Source organism: Elephas maximus, chromosome 13 (assembly GCF_024166365.1).
Source record: "Elephas maximus indicus isolate mEleMax1 chromosome 13, mEleMax1 primary haplotype, whole genome shotgun sequence".
Lineage (NCBI taxonomy): Eukaryota > Metazoa > Chordata > Mammalia > Proboscidea > Elephantidae > Elephas > Elephas maximus.
Window position 1 is genome coordinate 58,313,886 of NC_064831.1, and position 24,409 is coordinate 58,338,294.

Sequence of the window (24,409 nt, forward strand, 5' to 3'; positions counted from 1 at the left end):
CAGATGTTATCAGTTAAGGAAGTCATACTAGAGCAGAAAACCAAAACCAAACCCGCCGCTGTCCAGTCGATTCTGACTCACAGTAGAACCGCCCCGCAGGGTTTCCAAGGCCGTAAATCTTTATGGGAGCAGAGGATTCCAACGCAGAGTAAATCTTTATGGGAGCAGACTGCCACTACTTTCTCCCAAGGAGCAGCTGGTGGGTTCAAACCACTGACCTTTCAGTTAGTAGCCAAGAGCTTAACCACTGCACCACCAGGGCTCCTTGAAGCAGGGCGGGTCCTAATCCTAGTCCTTTCTGAGCGGTATTTTATAAAGAACAGGACAGACATGGGAAGAGTCACACCCAGAGGGCAGCCCTGTGACGACGGGGGCCATGCATCCACAGGCAGCCAAGGAACGCCAAGGGTCGCCCACTCAGCAGACTCGAGGAGAGAGGCGTGGGAAGGTTCCTCTCTGGGAGCCCCTAGAAGGAACCCTCCGCACCAGCTGGTTTGGACTTCTAGCCTCCAGAACTGTGAGAAATTGAATTTGTGTTCTTTAAAGCCACCTACTTTGTGGTATTATGGCAACCCTCGAGGACAGAGTGCCCTGGGCACCCTGCACCCCAAAGAGGTCGGTGAAACACAGAAAGGGGGTGCTGGGGTGGAGCTGGTCCTGCCCTACCCTGCACCTGCCTCCAGGGGACCTTCTCTCTCTCCTGGGACCAGACTGGGTGGGGAGAGGGTACGCTCCTCCTGTGCCTGGTGCGGGATGAGCAGTATATTTAAGGCTCAGGAGACATATTTTGTACGCAAGAGTGAAATCTGTTCAAGACAGCACATCTCAGAACTACATGTCTCTGATTCCGAAGCCGCGGAATGCGGTACTGTAGAAAGGTCACAGACTTTGGGGCTCCCAGATTAGGGTTCAAATCCTTCCTCTGACCTGACTTGCTGAGTAACCTTGGTTGAGTCATTTCTCCTGTCTGTGCCTCAGTTTCCTCTTTGTGCCACATTACAGGGCTGCTGAGAGAATCAAACGGCCAGCACACACCTGCGTCAGTTCCCTGGGGGCAGGGATGGGTGCCTGGGCTGGGGCCTCCAGCCCCTCAGGGGGCTTGGAGGGAAGCCTCCTAGATGGCTTTTCTTCTTTCCCATTCTCTCACTTCTTTTTTCTTCTTTCCCATTCTCTCACTGCCGAAACTCCACCTCTTCCAGCAGAAGCTGCTGACACCCCTAATTTCCTCAGTGGTTTGTGCTGCTCCCCTTCCTCACAAAGGAAGCAAGGGCAGGGCAGGGGTGTTTCCCAGAGCGGCTGGGCTGGGCAGGCCTGTGTGGGCTCTAACCCTCCATCTCTGAGGTCACAGATCCCCATTGTGGGGCTGGAGGCCCTTGCCCGCAGCTGTCTGGTTTGTCTGTGGGGCTCTAAAGCCAGAGTTCTGCCAGGCCACCAGGTCTGGCTGCACAGGTTGTGCCCTGCCTAAGGGCTCCTGGACCAGGGGTAAGAGGGTCCTGGCGAGGAGGTGCCTTGGGCCAGAGGAAGCGATAGCTCTTTAATTTGTACAAAGGAGCGTGGACTGGGGGGCTTGCCTTCAGTCTTCTCTCCCTCCCTCCTTCCCTGACCACCTCCATGAGGAAAGTTCTCCTCCTACAAATTGTGTCTCTTGATTTACCTCTTCCCCTCTGTTCCTCCACCCTGGGAATTTCAGTTTGAGAGTTCTGACTCCTCCCTATGGGGTGTGAGAAGGAGGAAAGGCTGGCCCCCCCGCACAGAAGGCAGGAGAAGGAAATGGCAGCCAGATGGGGCCTTGGAAGGGCACTGGGCAGAGCCAAGCCTTCTGGGGAAGCCTGAAGAGAGCACACTACAGCTCTGTTGGCTACACTCACACAGTCTCCCTGTGTTTGGGAAGGAGGGTCCTAGGGGGAAATAAGACATTTATTTCCTTGAGTGGTTTAGGTCAGTGCTGTGCCTGGGGTTCTTGTGTGCCGTCAAGTCAATTCCGAGCCTATAAAACAGAGCTGCCCACAGGGTTTCCCAAGCTGCAGTCTTTACGGGAGCAGATCACCAGTTCTTTTCTCCAACGAAGCTGCTGATGGGTTCAAACTGCCAACCTTCCAGCTAACACCTGAGCGTTTAACCATCGCACCACCAGGGCTTCTGTGCTTGGGGTTACATGCCCCCAAAGGCATCCTAACTGATAGACCCTTACCAACTGTCTCCTTTTATTTTTACATGTCTCCAAGGAATGTCACACATATGGTCAAAAACGCCTGCCTTGGGGTGGGACTACATGAGAGCACACTACAAAATATAAAGCTGTGTGATCTACGGTAGTGTGCGCGCTGCACCTCAACACCAAATGGAAAACAACACACGGAAGACACCTCCAATGCCACTGGGAGCCATGAGTTTGTCTCCTTTGTTCTCAAACCCTGGTCTCTCTTGGCTGGGGTAGACACTTCCTCTGGGTCCTTTCCCTCCTGCCCCCACTCTCTGGCTGGAGGAAGCTCTTCCTCCCTCCCGTGCCCTCCCCCACCAGGCCCCATCATCTTCTAGGGGGTTGAGGCGCTCTCGGTGTTTGCTGGTAGCCTCTCTGCCCCTCTCCCCAACTCCTGGAGCCCCAGGAACGCAGGTGTTCTGACACCCAGTCCTCCTTCCTCTCCACCACCCTGCACTCCATTCTGGGCCGAGCTTGTCTCCACCCTGGGGTCAAGTTCTCCCCATGAGGCTTCTCCACTCCTCCAGCCCCCAGTCTGAGCTCTTGGTAGGTTCAGGGAGTGCCTGCTGGGTGAAGGGCACAGATGTGGCCCTCAGAGGTCCGCTGAGCCTTGCTCCTCCCAGGCCTGCATGCCCCAGAGCAGAGGCTCATGGAGCTTCAGGCCTAATTTGGAAACGGGGTCTTTGCCGATGTAACCACGTGAAGGTTGCACTGGATTAGGGTGAACCCCAAACCCAATGACTGGTGTCCTTACAAGATAAGGGGCACACAAGGGAGAAAGCTCATGGTGACACAGGCAGAGACGGATGTGTCTACAAGCCAATGATTGCCAGCAACCACTGGAAGCTAGGAAGAGGCAGGGATGGATCTCCCTAGAGGCTTCAGAGGGGGCATGGCCTTCATGTTGGCCTTCCAGCCTCCAGAACTACAAGAGAGTAAATCTGTAGTTTCAACCCCCCGCGTGTGTGGTTCTTTGTTACAACAGCCCCAGGAAACTGCTACAAGGACCCACACCACCCTGCTCTGGGCCCCAGGAAGGCTGGGAGCTCAGGGGAGTCGTGGAGTGGTGCTGTGTGGGAATCAATCAGAGATCAGGTTAAAACGCTGACTCAGGAGGTCCCGGGTGGGGCCAAGATCCTGCACTTCTCACAAGCTCCTGGGTGGACCCAATGCTGCTGATCCAGGGCGCACTTTGAGTAGCCAGGGCCTACTGTGGTGGCTCTGACTTGAGCAGGTGTCAGAATCACCAGGAAGCCCCACTCCTAGAGCTTCTGACTCAGCAGGTCTGGGGCAGAGCATTTCTAACTAGTTCTCCGGCCACCCCATGCAGCTCGTCAGGGACCACACTCCGAGAATCATCAGCCTACAAGCTTCTAGGTGGAGTGGAGCCAGGCTGCCATCAAGAAGTACTTGTAGGGAAGTGTTCTCAGTAAACTCCCCAGAGAGCTAGGGGGGTTAAGAGGGACAGGAATGTCCAAGGCTCAACAACTTGCTGCGATTTCTTTTCCATTCTAAATAGTCACTTCCATGCCTAATTTCTTACTTTTTTTTAACTGATTGCTTATCAAGGCCCCCAAGTTGTAGAAGCTCCAGGCTCCACACAACCAGCCCACCCCTGCTCATAAGATAGTCACCGAGCCCTTCCACGGAGAAGTGTCCTGGAGCAGGGTTTGGAGGAATGGGCCCTCAGTGTAGCGAAGGAATCAAATGAGTTTTCTGTTTTGGGGGGCTTCTTCCTGGGCCCAGCATATGATGGTCCCAGCCGTCTCCCATCCAGTGTCGCCATCCCTGTGTCATCTGACGACACCAGCACCAGTGAGAGACTCCCTGGTGACCACAGTGAGGCTGAGCACTTGAATACTAAGAGCCAAGGCCCCAAGGGATCAAGGGAATTGCCCAAGGCCGAGCACCAACCTCCAACAAACCAGCCCTCCTACCTTCCCCCTCAAAGAGCACCCTCTCGGCTTCAGCCTCTGAAATGGGGCTGGCAGGCTCAGGGGGACACCCCGAGGCAGACCTGGAGACGCCTCTCCCACCTTCCCCCACAGCCCCCAGACTCCCCTGAAGAGGTGTAAAGAAGGAAGACACCGGCTTGTCCCCCACTCGAGAAGCCTATGAGGTGGTATGGAGGGCCAGCAGGCAGTGGCAGTGCCTGTTCTCAGCCAGATAGGAGGCTGGGTAAGCCTTGGGAGTCTGCCCAGGCCAAACCCCAAGCTACCCAGTCCCCCTACCCCCACTTCAGGGAACACCCTCCTGCCTCCCAAGTCACACCCAAAGCAAGCAGCAGCTGCCAGCCAGGCTCCGCATGGCCTTTATTTGCACCTCTCACCCTCCGATGATGATGCAAACACTGGGGAGGATGGTCCAGAGGGAGCCCAAAGGAGGCTGCAGAGGCCTGAGCCCTGAAAGGAGGGGCTGAGGTGCGGGGCTACCTGAGAATTTGAGGAGAGAAGGCTGGGTCCTGGTAAGGCAAGGCAGGCCCTGAGGCCTACAAGCACGTGGGTCAGTGCTGGCCAGGAAACAAGGCTGTGCTGCCTTCAGCTGAGTGCAGCCCGGCCCAGGACTCACTGCCTGGGAGAAGGGCCTGGGGGTTCACCCAGCCCGTCTGCTGGGAATGAGGACTCCGTTTTCTGGGAGCAGGGCCAGGCATGTAGTTCAGGCTGAGGCAGGCTGACTGGAGAGCCTCAAGGTGCCCATCCCACCCTTTAATGCGTCAGAGAACCTAGTGCAGTGTTTGCGAACCTGGCCTTCAGTGCAGCTCAAACACCTGTGGCCGGCTGACATGAAGGGGGTGCCCCAATTCTCTGGAACAGGAGTAGGGCGACAGGAGCTTCTGGCAGGGGGAGGGAGAGATGGTGGGAGAACTAGTGCCCCCAGGCCCAAAGTCAGGTTTGTGTAGTCAAGGAGTGAGCTGGGCCTCTGGCTTCTGGGGGGCAGGGTAGGGGTGGGGGTGGCTCAACAGCCTGGGGGGACTAAGATTGGGTGAGGGTTTGGGGCATACACACCTGCCAGGTGGGAGGGCAGTGACAGGTAGCTGGGCCTCAAGGACATAACCACTTGTCCCAAGGCTGCCCAAGAGGACTCCGCAACCCCAGCCCCGTGCCCACCTTGGGACCCTGGGACCATTTGATGCAAATGAGGCCCAGAGAAGGGAATGATCTGCTCAGCAATACACAGGAAGTTCATGGAGCCTATGAACCTAGCCTCCACGTCCGGGGTAGGCCTGAGGGATGAACAGGTGGTGAGGGAACAGGCTGACTCCCCTCCCTGCCTCCACCCCACCCAGGCCTCTCCTGTGTGGCCACCAGTACATGACCCTGAGGAGTCAGGTCTGTGGCCCCAACTCCAGTCAGGCACACAGGAGGACAGGGGACCAGGTCTTGGCCTAGACACTCTTCCGAAAACTAAACTTGAAAGACCCAAACCCTACAGAGACATGACCAAAACAGTGGAGTCTTACGATGCACTCAGTCCACACATACTGTGGCACGCATGCGTGCGCACACACACACGCCTACCTGTGTGCGCAATGCTCTCCTGCCCACGTTCTCAGTCACTGTTGCACACACACTCATGCACACACAGGTACACACACAGCATGCTCAGATGCCCTCCCCGGCCCATCGTCGGCCCAGCAGAGCACCAGCAGCTGGTGCCAGGGACTCAGTGCTGGTTGCTGACATGGAGGGTGTAGAAGGCCCAGGGCTCAGGGACGTAGATGACGCCCGGATACTTCTTCCTGAGCACGGGGTCGTTCCACAGCCAGGCGACCCAGAGCGCCACAAGCAGGAGGGTGAGGGCAAAGGAGTAGAAGAGGAAGAGGCCGTTGCTGTCCAGGAAGAGCCGCTTGCGCTTCTGATGCAGGACGAGGGCCAGCATGGCGAAGAAGGTGAAGATGAAGAGGATAAAGATCTGGCCCTCGGTGACCAGGTACCTGAAGAGGCCAGAGGGTGGGGTGAGGCAGGGGCCGTGACAACCCCGTCCTGCCCGGCACCCCTCCCTGTGCCTGAGAGCCACGCTATCCGCCCAGGCTCAGGGAGCCATGCTGCTCTAACCGCACCCCATATGCAGCATATTGGTTTGCTTAAAGAGTTGCCACAATTTAAACATCGGGAGATTACCCAAAAATGTGGATGTCTGGCTTCTCTGGTCACACTAGGTCCATACTCCCACGTGACAACAGCTGACTAGAGGAAGCAGCTACTCCTTTTAGGGAGAGGATTAATCTGCAGTTTGCCACAGTCCCCACCACTCCCTGTTGCCTCATGTGCTGCCTCCTTGATTCATTTGTTACCAGCTTGTTTTGCTGGCATTTGAGTTTGGGAATGCTGTTCCAATTCACAGAGTTGTTCTTAGCTATCTCCACAAAGGCTGGGACAGTCTCAGATCTCCCAGAGTTCACTGCAGCTCCCAACACTGCCCCCAGCACACAGCCAGGAGCTCAGTAACACTCGGAGGGATACTGAGGGGTCCCTCGGTCCACTCTCCAGCCTCTCGGGAGAACCGCAGTGTTGACCCATCCTATTCAGGAAACGCCAGCACTGCAACTTAATGGCTGTATAACCTTGGGGAAGTTACATGACATCTTGGAGCCCTTGTTTTATAACCTATATATAAAAAAAAAAATCCCAAAACCGAACCCGGTGCTGTCAAATCGGTTCCAACTCATAGCGACCCTATAGGACAGAGTAGAACTGCCCCACGGGGTTTGCAAGGAGCGGATGGTGGACTTGAACTCCTACCTTTTGGTTAGCAGCTGAGCTCTTAACCACTGTGCCATAACTGGTCCTACCTCCCCAGGTTACTGCGATGAGCTGTGCACATCTCTCACTTGGACAAGCGTGTCGCTCAGCAGAGGGCTGCTGCTACGACTGTAGCTACCACTGCATCAACATGCTGTGGGGAAGAACCGGGCGGGAGGCTCTTCCCCGTGTCTGACCTCCTTTCCTCTCGCTGTGGTTTGTATCCATTTCTTTGAATCCTGTCTCAGCTGACCCTCTCAGCCAGGAAGGGGCAAGCCCTCGAGGAAACTTTTCATTTTCCAGGAGACCTCCTCTCAGGGAAGGCCCAATACTGACCCAGGTCCTTCCTGTGACACCCACAGTCCCAGGGAATCTGTCCCCAGTGTAGAAGTGACAGGAAGGGTAAGAGCCTGGCTGAGGCCTGGGACATCCATAAAGGGAACGGAGAGCTGGAGGGGAACCAGGCGAGGGCTCCTGAGGCCTTGGAATCCCCCCATGTCTGCTCCCTACATCTCCCTGGTGCTTTACGGCTTACAGAGCCCCTTTCTCTTCCCCCGGATCCTTCCAACTCCTGAGAGGGAGACAGGCAGGTATCATCATCACCATTTCACAGAAGAGGAAACTGAGGCCCACAGGGTTCTACAGAGCTTGGTGTCAGAGGCGGATTCTACTGGCCCCAGGGAGCACTGGGATGCTGGAAGGAGGGGCAAAGAGGCGGGAGGGGCACGAGGACAGAGAGGTTGTGCAACCTCGCTGCTTCTTCCCACCTCCCTGCCACACTCAGGTCTGGCTTCCTGGTAGCACAGAGGTGCCACAAGACACTGTCACATTCCCCACTAGACAGAAAAGGAGACAGGGCCCCGGAGAGGGAGACCCTTGCCCGGAATCACTCGGCCAAGTCTGTGGTGAGTCAGCGTTTCACTGCCGTGGCTCACTGAGCACCCACCCCCACGCCTGCCACAGGGGCAACGTCCTCTCACCAGTAGTACAGGCCACTGGGCACCACCAGGAGCAGGGCTGTCCCCGGCACGGAGCTCTCGGCTTTGGTGGGCGTGAAGCAGCCACTGAAGTACATGAAGAGGATGAGGAAGAAGGGGACGTACCTGCAACAGGGACGTCAGAGCCTTAGGGCCGGCCGGCCACCCCAGCTGCCACCTCCGCCTGGTCCTCTCCGTCCCCACGGCCCATGCCCTGCACCATCCCGTGGGTGTCACTTCATGGTGTACAAAATGCCTGACTTGGATGAGGGTGCTCACCCCTGCTCAGCCTTTCCTGCTCTGGAGACCCAGGGTGGGACACAAATGGAACCAGGAAGACGAGGCCTGCTACCTGAGCACATGCAAATCAGAGGCTGAGGCTATGAGGCAGGGGCCCTGGGATGCTGCGCCTCACTCAGTCCATGTAGGGGCAAGTGTGTGGGGTGCCTTTGTCTCGCACACACACCCTAAACACAAGCAGCCCCAGCCCCACACTGGCTGAAACAGGTGCGCCCTGCAGGGCTGAGGAGACAGAGGCCCAGGGCTAGGTTAAAAAAAAGAAACCAGCACCTGCTGGCACCCTCTGAGGGCTGAGAAGCCCGCGTGCACTCAGCCCACAGCCTCATCCCTCCCACGCACATACATCTCACCCTAAAGGCACTTGCTTCTCTACCCATACACAGGCCCCTCTTCCCGCACACCTGTCCTGACTCTCACACACCCGTCTCTTAACCATGTTTACCCATCCTCCTGCCTCCCCCTCAGCCACTCCCCACGCTGCCGTGCTCTCTCAGCTATTTCTCCAGGTCTCTGCTCCTCCCTCCCCAACCTTCCAAGGGAAGGGTCTTCTGGCAAAGGCCGGGGAAGAGCTGACAAACACCTGCCCAGAGACCCTGAACCCACTGAGCCAGGAGGAGTCCTCACTTTCCATGTCTGAAGCAGGGCCTGGAAACACAAAGGTAGAGTGTGTGTGGAGTGACAAAACCCTCTCACTAAGGAGTAAAGCTACCCAGGTCCCAGGGTAGTCCTGTCACTCACTGACAACCCTTCCCAGCCCTCCTCTGGCCTCAGTTTATCCTGTGTGAAGTGGAGGCTTGGAACAGATGACCGCTCCCAGCTTGGGCCCTGGATCTCCCATGGCTGAGCCCACATTTCTGGGGTTATCCTCCATACCGCGGGATAAGGTGGGGTGGAGGAGTTTCCCCCCTGGGGTGGGGGAGAGCACAAACAGCACCCTGTACCCCCACATGGCTTCTGTTTCCTCCTTGCCTCCATGTCACAGACCACAAGCCCGATTTGGGTGAGGGGTCCCCTACTTCATCCACACCTGCACTTCAACCATCTGGGGGGTTGTTTTTCAGGGCTGTATCCCCATCGTCCCCCAGCCTCCTCAGGCTCCAGGCTCGGCAAGGCAGGGACGACAGCCGCTCACTGCCCTCTTATGGCCGCCACCGGCACTGCGGGCTAGGAGGAGGCGGGCGGGGTGCCAGTGCCCCGGCCAGGCTGTGGCCGTGCCCACAGCGCCCTCCCAGGGGAAGAGAACGCCATTGCAGCCGCTCTGCTTGATAGAGGAAGAGAGGGTCCAGAGCCCTGGGAATAGACAGGCTGACTGCATGCACTCTCCAAGCCCAGACGAGAGCCATCACTCACCACATGGAGTGGCCCAGGTACTCGTCATAATAGTAGAGCAGCTCAAAGGAGTCAATCTGCAGGAAGCGGGGGCACAGCAGTTAGGACGGGATGCCCTTCAGGGAAGGTGCCTGGCCCCAAGCAGCCCCTCTGGCCACCCTCCCCGACTCCCTAGCCTCCCCTACCTGCTGTCATTCCCTAAGGCCTGGCCAGCTAACGTGTTATTTCTGATAGGACCTGAGCACCCTAGCCTGGCCAGTTGCAGGGAGGGGGAGGTGGCCTCACCAGCGTCTCTGGTTTGAGATTCTTGATGATGGGGTTCTCGCGTACAGACAGGTGGTGCTGGTAACCACTGAAGAGCAGGCGGTGGTTCACGGAGTCACCCACCAGGTGGATGCTGGCGCCCATGATGAAGGTGATGATGCTGATGTAGATCATGGAGCGGGGCAGGGTCCGGGGGGACCGCTCGATGAGCTGGGGTGCAGAGTAAGGTGTGTCCCAACAGCCCGAACCCTTCCTCCATCACGGTATGTGACACCCTCTGCTTCCCTCCCAACACCTGGGGTGGGATGGGGATGGATGCCACTGGCTGAAAAGTCACTTGGAAGCTGGTGGGTCCCTTTGGTGAGCCCCATGCCAACCTTTAGATTCTCACATGATCCCTGTGAACTAGGTAGGGACCAGGGGGACCAGCATCCCTTTTTCCCAGGACAGAAACAGACACAGAGGGGCCAGCTCCTTGTCTAAGGTCACACAGGAGCTGGAGGTGACAGGCTCCCAGGCCCCAGGCCCATCCTCCCACTGCTCCAGCTGCACCTACAGCCACAGCGCCCCTGGGTGGCTGCATGAGGCACTGAAAGGACCCTTCGATTTCTGAGTGATTGGCCCACAGCAAACATGGGGATGGGGGTGCTTCTCCAACTAAATCATTTAACTGAAAAGGCTCCTTGGAATTCTGAGATTATAACCTTCCTGCTTCTGGCGATTTGAGGGATCTCTCTTAAACACTAACTGATGGGGATAGTCGACAGTGGCAGTTGTCTTAAGAGCTCTTAGTTGGAAAAGGGAAAAGCTGGCAGTCCTCGTCGCAGTCACATCAGGGATCCCAGGCCAAAGGGCCCGCTGCCATCTGGTCCCAACCTGCCTTCCCAACCATCCCTGACCTCTCCCTGGGCACCCAATCACTCCTTCCACCCCAGCTTCCCCAAATGCCTTATGGTTTCCCAAACACAGCCTCATCTTCAGATCCTTCTGCCCTGAGCCTCTTCCATTCACGTCTCAGCACATGGGGCTGAGGGCCACATCAAACCTCCCTTCTGGGGAGGCCTCCTCCGTTCCTCCTGGCCAGAGGCAGTACCTGCCTCCCCTGGGACCCACAGGCACCTGACACCTTCCATGATCACAGCCTTCATCCCCCCCCAACCCCCCCCCACCCCGCTGTCAGGCAGGGGAAGAGCCTGATTCTGCTGGACCCAGGGCTCCGCCCAGCTCCCAGCCAGATGTAAGAAGGAAGGGGGATAGGAGATAGGAGGGGAGGGGCTTCCTGAGGAGGTGGGGCCTGGGACTGTACCTTGAGAAGAAGAAAAGGTGTGATGATGTTGTAGGCCATGTGGAAGTAGTCCCCCACGCTGGGCTTGTTGAGCGGAAACCATTCCAGAGGGAACACCAGCTGGAGAGGATGGGAGGGAATGGTGTTCACCCAGGCACAGCCCACGAGACCCCACTGTCTCCCCCCACCCCACCCCATCACACACACACATCTTTTTGTGATCCCTGGGGCTCCTCTTGGCAACTCCAGACAGAAGGTATTACCAGACAGGGAAACTGAGTCCCAGAGAAGGTAAATCAACTTGTCCCCAGTCACACAGTTGATGCAAATCTGGTGCCTGACCCCATGCCCTCTCCTAGTGGGCCCTAAATAGATGTCCCAGGACACCAGCCTGGGAGTCAGGAGGTGCCTCTGGGGCTCAGCTATGCCACCAACTTGCTGGGTAACCCTGGGCAGGTCCTTCCCCTCTCTGAGCCTTTCCCATACGTAACACAACTGGGGTGCCCCATGTCATTCGCTTGGACCCTTAGGGCTCTGGCACTCCAGGTCTTATGGTGATGACAAGCTCTCCTGACCACTGGGTCAGCGGCCTGCCTCCCAGGCCAGAAGCCCCACCCCAGGTTTGGAAAGATCCTTTATCTGCTGATGGACCCTTCCAGATCAGGTGAAAGTATAACAAAGTAGAAACAAGCACCTTCTACAAAGCAGCTTCAATTTGTCCACCTCTACCCTGCCTGAGGGAGGAAGGCAGGCCAGGGGCAGCTCCGCCCGTCTGGAATGCCCTCTCTCCCCTGTTCCATCTATCAAGCCCTGGCCTTGTAGGGTCAGTGTGAAGACTACATCACAAACACCCCAAACTGTGCTTCCAGGATGCGTTGGCTGAGAATGTGTGTAATGACTAAGAGTGTCCATCAGAAATTTAACAGGCATCTCTTTTAACTTAGAAATGCCACATTGGACAAAGCTAACCCGCAGAAATAAGACCTCCAGGATACAGGAGTCTCAATCTCTTTTTTTTTTCTCTCACTCTATGTGTGTATCTTTATATCTTTATCAATGAAATATTTTATGACAGTAAAATAAAAGAAATAGGCTGATTCTTCAACCCAACAGGACTAGTAGAATAAATTATGGTACATCTTGACTAAAAACCAAAAAACCCAAACCTGTTGCCATCGAGTCGATTCCGACTCATAGTGACCCTATAGGACAGAGCAGAACTGCCCTATAGAGTTTCCAAGGAGCACCTGGTGGACTTGAACTGCAGACCTTTTAGTTAGCAGCCGTAGCACTTAACCACTATGCCACCAGGCTTTCCCACATCTTGACTACAGAAGGTTAAGCAGCCATTCTGAGAAACGATTCCTTACGTGTACCGACGTGGAGAGAGATGCATGATATCTCCTAAGGCAAGCAAGTTGCAGAATAAGGTGTGAAGTAAAATCTCATTTGGTTAGGGAAAAAAAAAAGACAAGGGAAGAAAACCCCTCTGTATGTGTGTGTTGGTATGAGCAGAGAAAGGAGTGGAAGGATGTTTCCCAAACTGTCAGGGGTGGAACTGGAAAGGGGGTAGGGAGGGTCTAACCCATCTCTTTTTTGTATACTTGGGTATGAATTGGCTTGTTACAATGATATTACTTTCATAATTTCTAAAGGTTTTTTTTTTTTTTTTAAAGTTATTACTTTTGGGGATATCATGTATACATCTGAAAAGCTCCAGTGTCCACATGAGCCAGGTGTTGATTTACTCTGCTTCTCAGAAGCCTCTCCTGGTTGGGCAAGGCTGGGAGGATCCTCCAAGGAGCCCCACTTGGGTTTACATAGCCACAGCAACTCCGGGCAGGAGGGGGAAAGTGATTTTTCCAGCAGAAGACCCCCATTAGGGCAGCTGAGACCGAGTCCTATGAGCCTGCTCCTGACTCCATCTTTTCATTCCCCAGACACCATAGTTTGGTGGGCAGCTCCTTTAGCCGCAAATACATAAGCCCTGGTGGCACAGTGGTTAAGAGTTCGGCTGCTAACCAAAAGGTCAACAGTTCAAATCCACCAGCTGTTCCTTGGAAACCCCATGGAGTTGTACTCTGTCCTATAGGGTCACTATGAGTTGGAATCAACTCAACGGCAATAGGTTATATTATTATTATCATTCAAGCTGGAAGGGGGCTCAGAGCAATCTTTTTACAGATGAGAGAACTGAAGCCCAGAGGACAGTGACTTGTCCAAGGTCACCCATACACCTGACTCCTGGCTCAGTGCCTTTTCTTTTTTCCTACACTTAAAAAACAATATGACAACATCACACAAAGTCTGCAACAAAGAGAGCCCGTATCTACCATCGCTCCTCCTCCTGATACCACTGCCAGGCAGCCTTTCTTTATCCCTTCAGGTCTTCGGTCCCAGGGATACAAAACCGTTACCAGTTCGCCATCAGTCAGTTTACTTGCCACTTAGGAACCGTTTTCCTCCTTAAACATTAAGTTGTAGACATTTTCTAGGCTGCTCTATATCTCCATAATTCCTGCTTAATGGCCAAATAACACTCCCTATATTGGAAACAGAAACCCTGGTGGTGTAGTGGTTAAAAGCTACGGCTGCTAACCAAAAAGTCAGCAGTTTGAATTCACCAGGCACTCCTTGGAAAGTCTATGGGAGCAGTTCTACTCTGTCCTACAAGATCGCTATGAGTCAGAACCAATTCAATGGCAATGGGTTTGGGTTTTTTTTTTTTTTTTGGTTATACTGGAAACAGCAGTATTGATTTCCCTCGTCCCTACTGCTGGACACTGAAGTCTCTTTCAAGTTTTGGCTATTATAATCAACACTACAATGAACATCTCTGGGTGCAGAGGCTATCCTCTTCTAGCTCATTACCTCCTCAGGGCAGATTCTCTGAATCAGTCTTGCTGGCTCAGGAAGGATGAACATATTAGGGTTCTTGAAACACACACAGCAGTTTAACCTTGTTGGGAAGGGGGTGGGTTCTGGAACCAGAGTACCTGGATTCAGATCCTGGCTCCTCCACTTGCTACCTGTGAGACCTTGGGACAGTTACCTACCCTCTTTATCCTCAAGTTTTCTCATCTCTACAATGCGGACTATGATAGGATCAATGTGAGAATTGAATAAATTGGAATAAGAGTTCAGAATAGAGCAGGCACTCAATATGTATTAGCTGCCATTTTTACCTCCTGTTAGTCATTCAGTAAAAATGTATCTAGCACTTACCATGTTAGGCACTAATTATTATCTTGCAAAGCTGCTTTCTGAAAGGCCTTTGCTAATTTGCAGTATCACTAGCATGGACGAGGTGTCAACTTCAACACTGGATATTGTTATTTTTGTCACACACACACACACACACACACACACAAATTAGCAATTTTGTACATGGTGATACCTCATGGAATTTTTTTCACATCCTGTTATCTATCCTTCCATCCATCTATCCATCCACCTATGACAAGTGAGGGGCTTTGGTATCCTTCCAGTATTAACCTCACCCGTGGAGACCATTACTGTATATCAATGCATGAAGCAGCTGTGGAGGCAAGGAGATGGTTTCACCAAATGGCACTACAAATTATCTGAGTCTCAGAGTCATATATAATATGCAGAACCAGCCTCTACCCTTCATCTTTGGAAGATAATATCTCTAGACCGTGGGGAAGGACTGTGGGAAAACTCTGCTTCCTTTCCCATACTCCTGTTTCAGTGATTTGGTTAAACCTGGTTCACCAGCTTAATATGTGGGCTTATCATGGTCATGGCACATAGGTCTCCCATGCGGGTTGCGGCTTAGTAGGACTGTTCAGGTCCCCCAGTTCCTTGGCATGCTGGCAGCTGCCTCAAAGGCCAAAGTCACAGAGCTAAAGGATCTGAAGACATCCAGTCCTAGTCTCTCAATTTGCTGGTAGGGGAATGATTTGCCTAAGTCCACTTAGATAATATAAGTTACACTAAGTTTCCTCACTCCTGATTAGGGCTCCGTCCACAGCTTCACACTCACCATGGCAATGGGGCGGCCAAAGTCCAGAACCCAGTTCTGCAGGGTGAAGTAGAACCAGAGGTCAAGGTGGAAGGGAGCCGTGCGGGCAGCCTCATCAGCCTTCACAGAGCCGTGCCTGGGAAGGAACCAGACTAGAAGTTCAATTCTTCTCTCCTCCTTCCATGGGACTCTGCCCCTGAGATGTGCCACAGAGAGGGCTGGGGGAGACACAAGATTAAGTTCTAGGGAAAGGATTATTGCTGGAAACACTAGGGTCTGGCCCTGAGGTCAAGGGAGTAGATACCAGCTGCCCTGGCCTTAGCCTCTCTGTGCTTCAAGAAAAAACTGCCCAACAGGGATAATAACTGTTGGACTCTCTCCCCCATGGAATGATGGGAAAATAAAAATAAACAAAGGATACAAATGTAGCTAAAAAATGTAAAACATGACCATGATGATGACAGTTGCTAACCTTTATGGACACTTACTATGTTCCTGGCACTATTGTTAGCTCTCATTTTTCACATGAAGGATGTGGTGAAACCATGTGCCAAGAACAGGAGTGGTGTGACATGTCCCCATATTCCCCAGAGTTCTCAGCCAGCACCTGGCTTAAGCTCAGTCATTACTGGCTGATTTAGAGGCTTTCCTCTGTCAATGCAGCTGTTGGCTTTCCTTCTGTAACATTCCAGCACCCTTTTGAGCCAATCCCAAGAATGGTCCATACTGGACTGGCAGCAGAGCTCAAACAACAGGGAGACAAGCTCTCGGGGGATTTTATCATGCTGTGGTAGCAGGTAAGACAATGGAGTGGGCCTGCCCGAGGTCAACGAAGCCTTACTGTCATCTCTGCTCAGTGCCCCCACATGTCCTGAATGCCACCTGTGTGGTACGCTAGGAGCGTACTTCACCATCTCATCTAATCCTCACGGCAACACCAGGAGGCAGGAGCTGTTATCCCATTTTACAGATGAGGATAATGAGGTTTAGAGGGGGTGAATGACTTAGCCAAGGAAACCCATTTAGTAAGGAGCTGCAGTGACTATTCCTTTTGTCGACCTATTTCCAACCCCGTTTCTCCTGGTAAGAGACGAGGTTTCCTTGGCCACAGGGAGGGTCTGTGATCCAGGCTGGCTCAGTGGGACTTTTCTAACTGGAACTGGTGAAATGAGGGATTTAAGCCCAAGGCTGCCTGCGGCCAACGTTCCAGTCTTAAGGCACAGTCAGGTGAGAATCAAGTAGCCCTACGGAAAGAAGCAGGGAGAGGGAAAAAACAGCCCTAAGTGTGTTCAGGTCCCCAGTTTCAGGCATCCCCACTGCCACTGGCTGGTCACATGAGCCAATACACTCCTTTCTGCTAAGGGTGTTGCAGTTCACATTGGATTTCTGTCACTTGCAACCCAGGAGTCCTGAATAGCACAGAATTCAAGCCCAGGCCTATCTGAATTCAAGGCCTGTGTTCTTAAAAGCTCGGTATTCTGCTCCGGTTGTTACAATAAACCACATGGCATATGGTAGAAAGGGCTCACTGAGGCTTGGAACAGCACACGAAGACTGCCTGAAGGAAGGGAGCCATAAAGCATGGATGGGCGAATTTACCCAGACAGGAAAGCAGGATCAAAGGCTGGAGGTGAAAGTGCAGAAAGGCACTGCAAGGAGGTGATGCCTGGCTTACTGGAGGGAGAAGAAAAGGAAGGATTGGCTGGGTCTTCAGACTGGACAGTACTCAGAAACCAATTATGTGGAATTCTCAGGGGCCTGAGATGAGGACCAGCATGGAGACCCCACCCTGCCCCTTCCTGTTGGTGGCCATCAGGGCAAGGCCTCAAAAAGTAGACAATGATAACATCCAGGCCCAAAGAACCTGGATAGAGAAGGGTACGACCCCTCAGTGTTTTGCTCTGGAAACCTCCAAACGGGGCAAAGAGTGGGACGTTTGGCGTAAGGAATTAAGAACTTTTGAAAACCTGCAGAAGCACTTGGAAGTGGATCCCTGGCACCTGTAATGGGCTCAGTAACTATTTCCTCCTACACCTTGGGAGGCACCTTGGTCATGGGGATCCCTGTCATTAGTCTAGCGCAGCTGAGCAAGGCAGGACAAAAAGGCAGACACAGGGTAGACATTCAGCTTGGGAATCCAGACTTATCAGCAGGGGACTGGTTTTCTCCTGTTGGGACCCTGACTACAGGAGGCAGGTCATGGAGGGTGAAAGCATACTTTCCTCCAGCTCTGTTCTGGGGATGAGCAACCTCAAGCCTGTCCTGCATTCCTGACTCCACACACTGAGCCCCCGGCCTGGCCAGCCCTAGGTCTCAATCACCAGCAACTGCTGCTGAGAACAATGATGAAAGCACAATGCCAGATAACCTGAAACAAGGCTGGCTATACTCTCCTTCACAGCTTTACAAGTCTACCATATGGGGAAACTGATACCATGACAGTCAGACAGCTCATACCATACAGTTGAGGTATTCAAAGCAGTCGGCGGCATCTGCAGGACTGCCTAGCAGAAAACGAAGGGGTCTTATTCTGGGGGAGTCAAGCCGGGACCCTTGGATGGGGACATTAGAGGATTGATTTTGATTCCTCATGAAGAAACATATAAATATCCGACCTGATGGAAAATTTGAACAAAAAGCGAGAAAATGATGGCAAATAATGAGAGAAAAAAATAAAGGCAATTAGAAACTCTAGGAAAAACAAAAGCAACATAGGAAAGCAAGTGTAATCATTGAACATGTAGGGAACACTATTTACATGGCTAAAATAATGCAAATATTGTATGTTGATTTGTCCATTTTTAGAATCAATCCATAGGCGAAACATGGAAGACTATTATTGTTAGAGGACAGCAGATAAATATTATCAACTTTGACAACTTGAAAGTAAAAACACAGATGACAGGAGTTGGGGAAAAGGGTGAGGAAAGCTAGGTTAGACTAAGGTATTAAAAGTCTCCTTTTAAAAGTGGCTTCAGCTCAGCAATGAAGTCACTCCTGAGGTTCACCCTTCAGCCAAAGATTAGACAGGCCCATAAAACAAAATAAGACTAAAGGGGCACACCAGCCGAGGAACAAGGATAAGAAGGCAGGAGCAGACAGGAAAGCTGGTAATGGGGAACCCAAGGTCGAGAAGAGGAGAGTGTTGACATGTCGTGGGTTCGGCAACCAATGTCACAAAACAGTATGTGTACTAATTGTTTAATGAGAATCTAATTTGTTTTGTAAACCCACATCTAAAGTACAATAGAAAAAAAAGTTACTGATTGAAAAAAAAGTTACTGATTAAAAAAAAAGTGGTGAATCAAGAGATACTGCCTATAGTTGACCAAAAAAGACATAATGGTTTATGTACATCCTCTAAGGCTTCAAAGGTAATTGTTATGGAGTGAATAATGTCCCTCAAAAATTTATGCTGAGTCCTAACCCCTGGTACCCGTGAACATGACATTGCCTGGAAATAGGATCTTTGAAGGTGTTATTAGTTAACATGAGGTCATACTGCAGTAGGGTGGGTCCTAATCCAATCTGAGAGATGTCCTATAAAAGAAAAGCCAGACAGACACAGGGGAAAGGCAGCCATGTGAAGATGCATCTATGAGCCAAGGAAATCCGGGGGTTTCCAGAAGAGACAACGAAGGATCTTCCCCTACAGCAGATAGAGTGAGCCTGGCCCTGCTGAGACCCTGAATTCAGACTACTAGCCTCTAGAACTGTGAGACAATAAATTTCTGTTTTTATAAGCCACCCAGTTTGTTTCATTTTGTTACAGCAGCTCAAGAAATGAGTACAGTAACCCATAGAAAAACAAAACGTAATGAAAAAAGAACCATCTTGGAAAGATGGGGGAGGCATCCAAAATCAAACCCATTGCCGACGAGTTTATCCCAACTCACAGCGACCCTACAGGACAGAGTAAAACTGCCCCACAGGGTTTCCAAAAGGCCTTCGAACCAGTTCATTCCAGTTCAGATCCCTGCTGAGAATTTGCGTTTCCACTCCCAGGTATACTGAATCAGAATCAACATTTTAACAAATTACCCAGGTGATTCTTACGTATTATAAATTCTATAACCCACTGCTTCACTATCTACTAGTGGTTCTCAGAACCGGTGCCAGAGAACTTGTTAGAAATGTAAATTCTCAAGAGGGGTTCAAACCAGTTTGAAGCCTTGGTTTCCAAGGCTGTCACCTTTATGGAAATAGACTGCCACATCTTTCTCCTGCAGAGTGCCTGGTGGGTTTGAACCTTTCAGACAGCAGCTGAGTGCTTAACCATTGCATCACCAGGGCTCTATGGGGGAGGTATAAGTGAGCCAAGTCATACCAGGAAGTCAGTAGGTCACATAAACCAAGAAACAGTCTATTTAAGAGCATGGACTTTGGAGACTACCTGAATTCATATCCCAGCTTTGCTACTAACCAGATCTTGAGCAAGTTATTTAACTTTTTGGCATCAGTTTCCTCATCTGTAAAATGGGGATTAATAGTAGATCTTACCTCAAGGGTTGAGGTGAGTTAATATATGCAAAATGCTTAGAATACTACCTAGCCCACAGAAAGCACTACATTAAGTGTCTGTTATTATTATAAGCCTGTTACTAAAAAATATGAACAGCTAAAGAGGCTAAGGTGGTTGTTTCTGGTGTAGGGAAGGGGTAGGGCTTTTATACTCTGAGTCCTCTGTAGTATTTGAGTTAATCATGGGCATGTGTTACTTTGATTACAATACAAGAAAATGTCTAACAGGGCAGCTGGAAGCTAGAGAGGTACTGAGTGCCTTGATATTAAGGGTATGCAAGCAAAGCATGGATGTAGCAGAGGTAATGCAAGCATCCTAGGAGTTGGGCAGGATGATTCTGCCTTCTGTCTTGTGCAGCAATGATATTGGGAATGGGCTCAGATGCACCCACTGGAGGGAAGGGGCAGAGACACCCTAGGAAAGAGACGGCCCCTCATGTTATCCCTGGGGAATGCCCTGGCTGGTGGGGGGCTCATGCAGAAGCAATGGAGGACATCACTCCCTGGCAGCCACGGTGGAGCAGTAAGAACAGAAACCAGGAGTCAGAGCCCTGAGTTTAGTTCTTGCCAGCACATGACATACCTCTGTGGGCCTCAGTTTCCTCATCTGTACATTGGAAGTGTTACCTGGCAGCTCACTGGGAGGTTTTGAAGACTGAGTAAGGTACTAGACAAGGAAGCCCCATGCAGGTGACAAAGTGGTGACCATATCTGATACCCATAGGCTGTTCTAACCGGGGTACTGCAGTTCAGGGCAGCTGCAGAACCCCAACTTGATGGGGATACACAACAGAGAAGTCCCTCAGGTAGAGGCTCCGTGGAAGAAGACAGCTGGCAAGAACAGTGGGACCTCCTTGGGGAAGGTAGAAGGCCACAGGGCAGGTGCTGTGGCAGACAGTCTTGAGTGCGCAACTCAGCCTAGGCAGGCTCCTTAGCTCATCTAGGCCTGTTTCCACCCCAGTAAAATAATACCTTATAGGTGAGGCAAGACTTAGATGGTCTAATGGGTCTAAAACACACAGGACGTACTCAGTAAATTGTTCCTAAAAGTGAGAAAGAAAACCGAGTCCACAGTCCCTCAGTCCACATTCCCCTCAGCAGCAGGAGAAAGAGCTATTCTCAGCCCAGTCTCTCTGACATCTCACCTTGTCCCAAACCATACCACAAACTTTCTGAAACTGGCTCTAAGCACAACAGTGCTCAAACACCTTCCATGGCTCCCCAGTGCCTACGGAATAAAAGCCACATCCTTAGCTTGCCATTCAGGGAAAGAGCGAGAGTGCAGCAACTAAGGGGCCTAGGGCCCAAAAAGAGGAACTCACTCCCAGGGTTGTGCCCTGCCCTGAGAGTGACTGACTCCTACAATTTTGTGCTCTAGGCACCTCACTCTAGTCCCAGCCCTGTGGCCATTAAAGTCCCTTCACAATTGGGCAGCCTCCGCAGCCACTTCCCTTCACACCCACAAAGCTCCGGCACCACTGCGCCCCTTCTCTTTGCCCAAATTGTCTCCCGGCTGGAACAGCTTTTCTTCCCTATGAGTCCTCTGAGGCCCAGTTCAAGTGCCACCTCCTCCATGAAGCCCTCAGAGATTACCTCTCACCCCCACTTGGGCTCTGTCCCTCCCAGCCTCTACCGGAAGGTGAGCCCCTCCAGCTTCACACTGCCCGGCCCCTTAGTGCCTGGGGCAGTGCTGGGCACACCCAGATGCTTAATGAATGAATGCCTGTTGAATAAATATTTCCGATCAGTAAAATGAGAAGTAGAAAGAATGGAGGGGAAGTTTAAAGGTGGCTTCCGAGCCACCCCTTCCAAATAAAAAAACTAACTCCCCTTGGGTGAGAGAAAAGCCGTTCCTTCTTTCTTCTTTTGGGTGTGGGGAGGGGGGCCAACCACCCTTCTCCACCGAGTCTTTCATTGCGTTCCCACATTCTTGGGTTACCTCTGAGCAGGGAGAGAGCCTCTTAAATAACAGCAGAATCCAAGTCCCATTCAGGACCGGAGGGACCCCGAGAACTTGGAGGTGGCGCCTGGGGTTTGCAGATGCACTGTGGGCCCGAGTGAACGAAGTCGTTCCCCCGGGCCGCCGCCTCCCACCCCGAATTTCCCCTCTCCGTGGGCAGCCCGAGGAGAGGCGGCCCCGGACCCCAGACCCCCGCCCGGGCTCCTCACATTCGGGCGACGGCGGAGCCGGGGACGCTGAACCTCACTGGCTCGGGGTTCCCTACGAAGGGACGGAAGCCGGAGGCAGGGCGCAGGCGAGCGGACGAGGGGTTAGCTGCCAGGGCAGTGCAGGAAGGCCGACTCCGGGGGCGGCTGGCCCAGTCGCGGGCTCCGCTCCACCGAGGGCCCCCGCCACAGAGGAGGGTCTCCAGCGGGGCCCTCACCCCGCGCCGTGGGGGGAAAGCGTTCCCAGTACCCGGGCGCGGAGCCCAGCCCCTCACCCGGGGTCCCGCGCCCACCTGGCCTGCAGTGAAGAGGCGCCCGGCTGCGTGCCCGGGCCTCCCGCCGCTCCCGGGTGCTGCCGCCTCCGCGCCGCTGCCTCCATGACTGCCCGCCCGCCTGCCAGGGCCCCGGCCCTGCTTCTCCGGGGAAGCCACCCGCCCCAAGGGTTTCGCCGCAGCGACTGCGAGCACGCAGCGCCTGGGCGTGCCGGGGGCCCCGGGAGGCGGGGCTAGGCCGGGGTGGGCCGGTAGGGGGCGGGGCGAGCGGAGGGGGGGGTGAGCTGGCAGAGGGCGGGGCGGGGGCAGGACGGGGCGAGCGGGGGGAGGCGGGGCGAGCGGGGGGAGGCGGGGCGAGCTCCGCCGGAGAAAGGAGGGGCACCGCGATTGCGGCGTTCACGGCGGGACTCCGGGAGGATGGGCGCGCGCAGCACGTGTGTCCATTATGGGAGCTGCAGGTTTTTAGAGTTTCCTGCGTTGCAGGGGCTGGGAAGCTTTGCCTAGGCTGGCTGAAGCCCAGATATTGGAGTGGGGCGGGGTGGGGACCCCAGGAAAGACTCACCTGGCCCAAATACTCCTTTGGGGAGGAGGCGAGGCAGGATTTCTCCTGTCCTCGGGAACGGGAGGGCCTGGAGGGTTTCATGTCCCTCCCCACTGTGCTGCGCGCCTTCCTTCCTCAGAAGAAAGCTGGGTCTTCTTAAAGTGGCAACTCTGCGGACCTTGACACCGGGAATGAAGAATCTGTGGGGTAGGAGGGCAGGGCCAGAAGACAGTTTTCCCAAGTTCAGGGGTCCAGATTCCACTCCTGTCTTTGTCACTCGGCTTTGTGGCCTTGAAGAAGTCACTTCCCCTCTCTCTCATTCAAACACTTATTAAGTGCCTGCTGTAAGCAGCACACTGTGCTGGGAGGAACGGCTAAACCCTGCTCTAGCTGAGCTTACAAGGAGCCCAGGTGGTGCAAACGGTCAAGCACACGACTACTAGCTGAAAGGTTGGCAGTTTCAACGCAGCCGACCGTTCTGCGAGAGAAAGACCTGGCCACCTGCCTATGGTGCATCTGTACACTGTCCATGGGATTGCCATGAGCCGGAATCGAATGGGCTCGATGGCACCCAACAACAGTAGGGCTTAAAGCTGTATGTGTGTGGGGGGGTGGGGGGAGAGTATTCCTGGTAAGCTAAGGGGAAAAGTTCAGAGTATGTGCAGACAAAGACGTGGAGGGAGTGGGTTCCGACAAGTCTTTTGGAGGACGTCGGACATCCTAGCCATGACTTTGGATTCCTGAGAGTGAAGCCTGAGCTGGAGTCATGCAAACACGCCGGGTGGGGAAGAGTATTCCCGGCAGAGGGAACAGCCATGGAGAGGCCCAGCATCCAGAGAGATGCTGGGGTATGGAAGAACGGGAGAAGTTCAGTGAGAGAAAGCATGCGGGAAGAAAGAGCAACAAGAGTTGACCTGGGGAAGGGACAGGTGCAGATCCTGGAGGGCTTTAATCCTGAGAACAATTCCCTGAGCAGGGAAGTGGCGGGATCGTGTTTTGTGTTTGTATTTTAGGCCCATCCCCTGCACAGCGTGGAGGTTGGATGACAGAAGGCAAGACTGGAGACCCCATGCAGCATGTGGGAAGGAGAGAACTGCACGGGAGGTCCCGGGCAGTGACTTGGTAATTGGATGCGGAGTGAGAGAGAGCGGAGTTTAGGCTGTTGACTTTCGACAGCAGGGTGGCCAGTGGAGGCACCCACTGGGAAGTGAGTTAGGGCAGCTTTAGGGTACTTGGGGACTCACCTTTGGACACATTAAGCTTGAGATAGGTCAGGAAGGTTGTTGGTCCCATGAGTCTGAAGCTCAGGTGAGACCCATGAGTCTGAAGTTCAGGTGAGCTGAGCTGATTGACTTGGGAGTCACAGAATATAGATGACAGTGGGAATGTGAGAGGAGAGATGATGACGAAGGCAGAACCTGAGGAGAAAGACTGGGCGGGGCGGGGCGGGGCGGGGCGGGGGGGGGGCAGAATGCCTGGATTTCAGTCCTGGCACTTCTAACTAGCTGTAACACTTGAGTAAGTCACTCAACCCCTCTCAGCCTCAGTTTACTCATCTGTAACGAAGTTTGTTGCATCTACTGCATTGGGGTTGTGATTAAATGAAGTAATGCACCTGCAGTGCTTAGCATAGACCCTAAAACAGGTAGACTGGTTCTTTTCAATAATCCCTGAGCCTCAGTTTCTTCTCCATGGTGGGAAGGGTTTGAGGTATGCCTATTTCCATTCTATTTTCTGTCTTTTCTCTTGGGAGGTTTTTCTTGTTTTTTTTCTTCTTCTCTTCATTCAGAACCAGCATGTCCCTTCTCAGCTGTGGGAAGTTGGGGT

The 24,409-nt window shown here is 53.2% G+C and overlaps 1 protein-coding gene across 2 annotated transcripts; it reads right to left on the reverse strand.

Annotated features, from left to right (window-relative positions):
• Positions 1-4,494: 4,494 nt before the first annotated feature.
• On the reverse strand, positions 4,495-22,267 carry CLN6 (CLN6 transmembrane ER protein). 2 transcript variants are annotated; one of them, XM_049905820.1, is made up of 7 exons: positions 22,063-22,267; positions 15,104-15,218; positions 11,119-11,217; positions 9,834-10,022; positions 9,570-9,625; positions 7,923-8,045; positions 4,497-6,134 (listed from the first exon to the last, which is right to left on the reverse strand). In XM_049905820.1, the coding sequence occupies exons 1-7, from the start codon at positions 22,146-22,148 to the stop codon at positions 5,864-5,866; spliced, it is 939 nt and encodes a 312-aa protein (XP_049761777.1). In that variant the 5' UTR covers positions 22,149-22,267; the 3' UTR covers positions 4,497-5,863. The 2 variants fall into 2 exon arrangements, with proteins under 2 accessions (XP_049761778.1, XP_049761777.1); XM_049905821.1 differs by lacking the exon at positions 9,570-9,625 and having other exon boundaries at positions 4,495-6,134.
• Between the last annotated feature and the right edge of the window lie 2,142 nt (positions 22,268-24,409).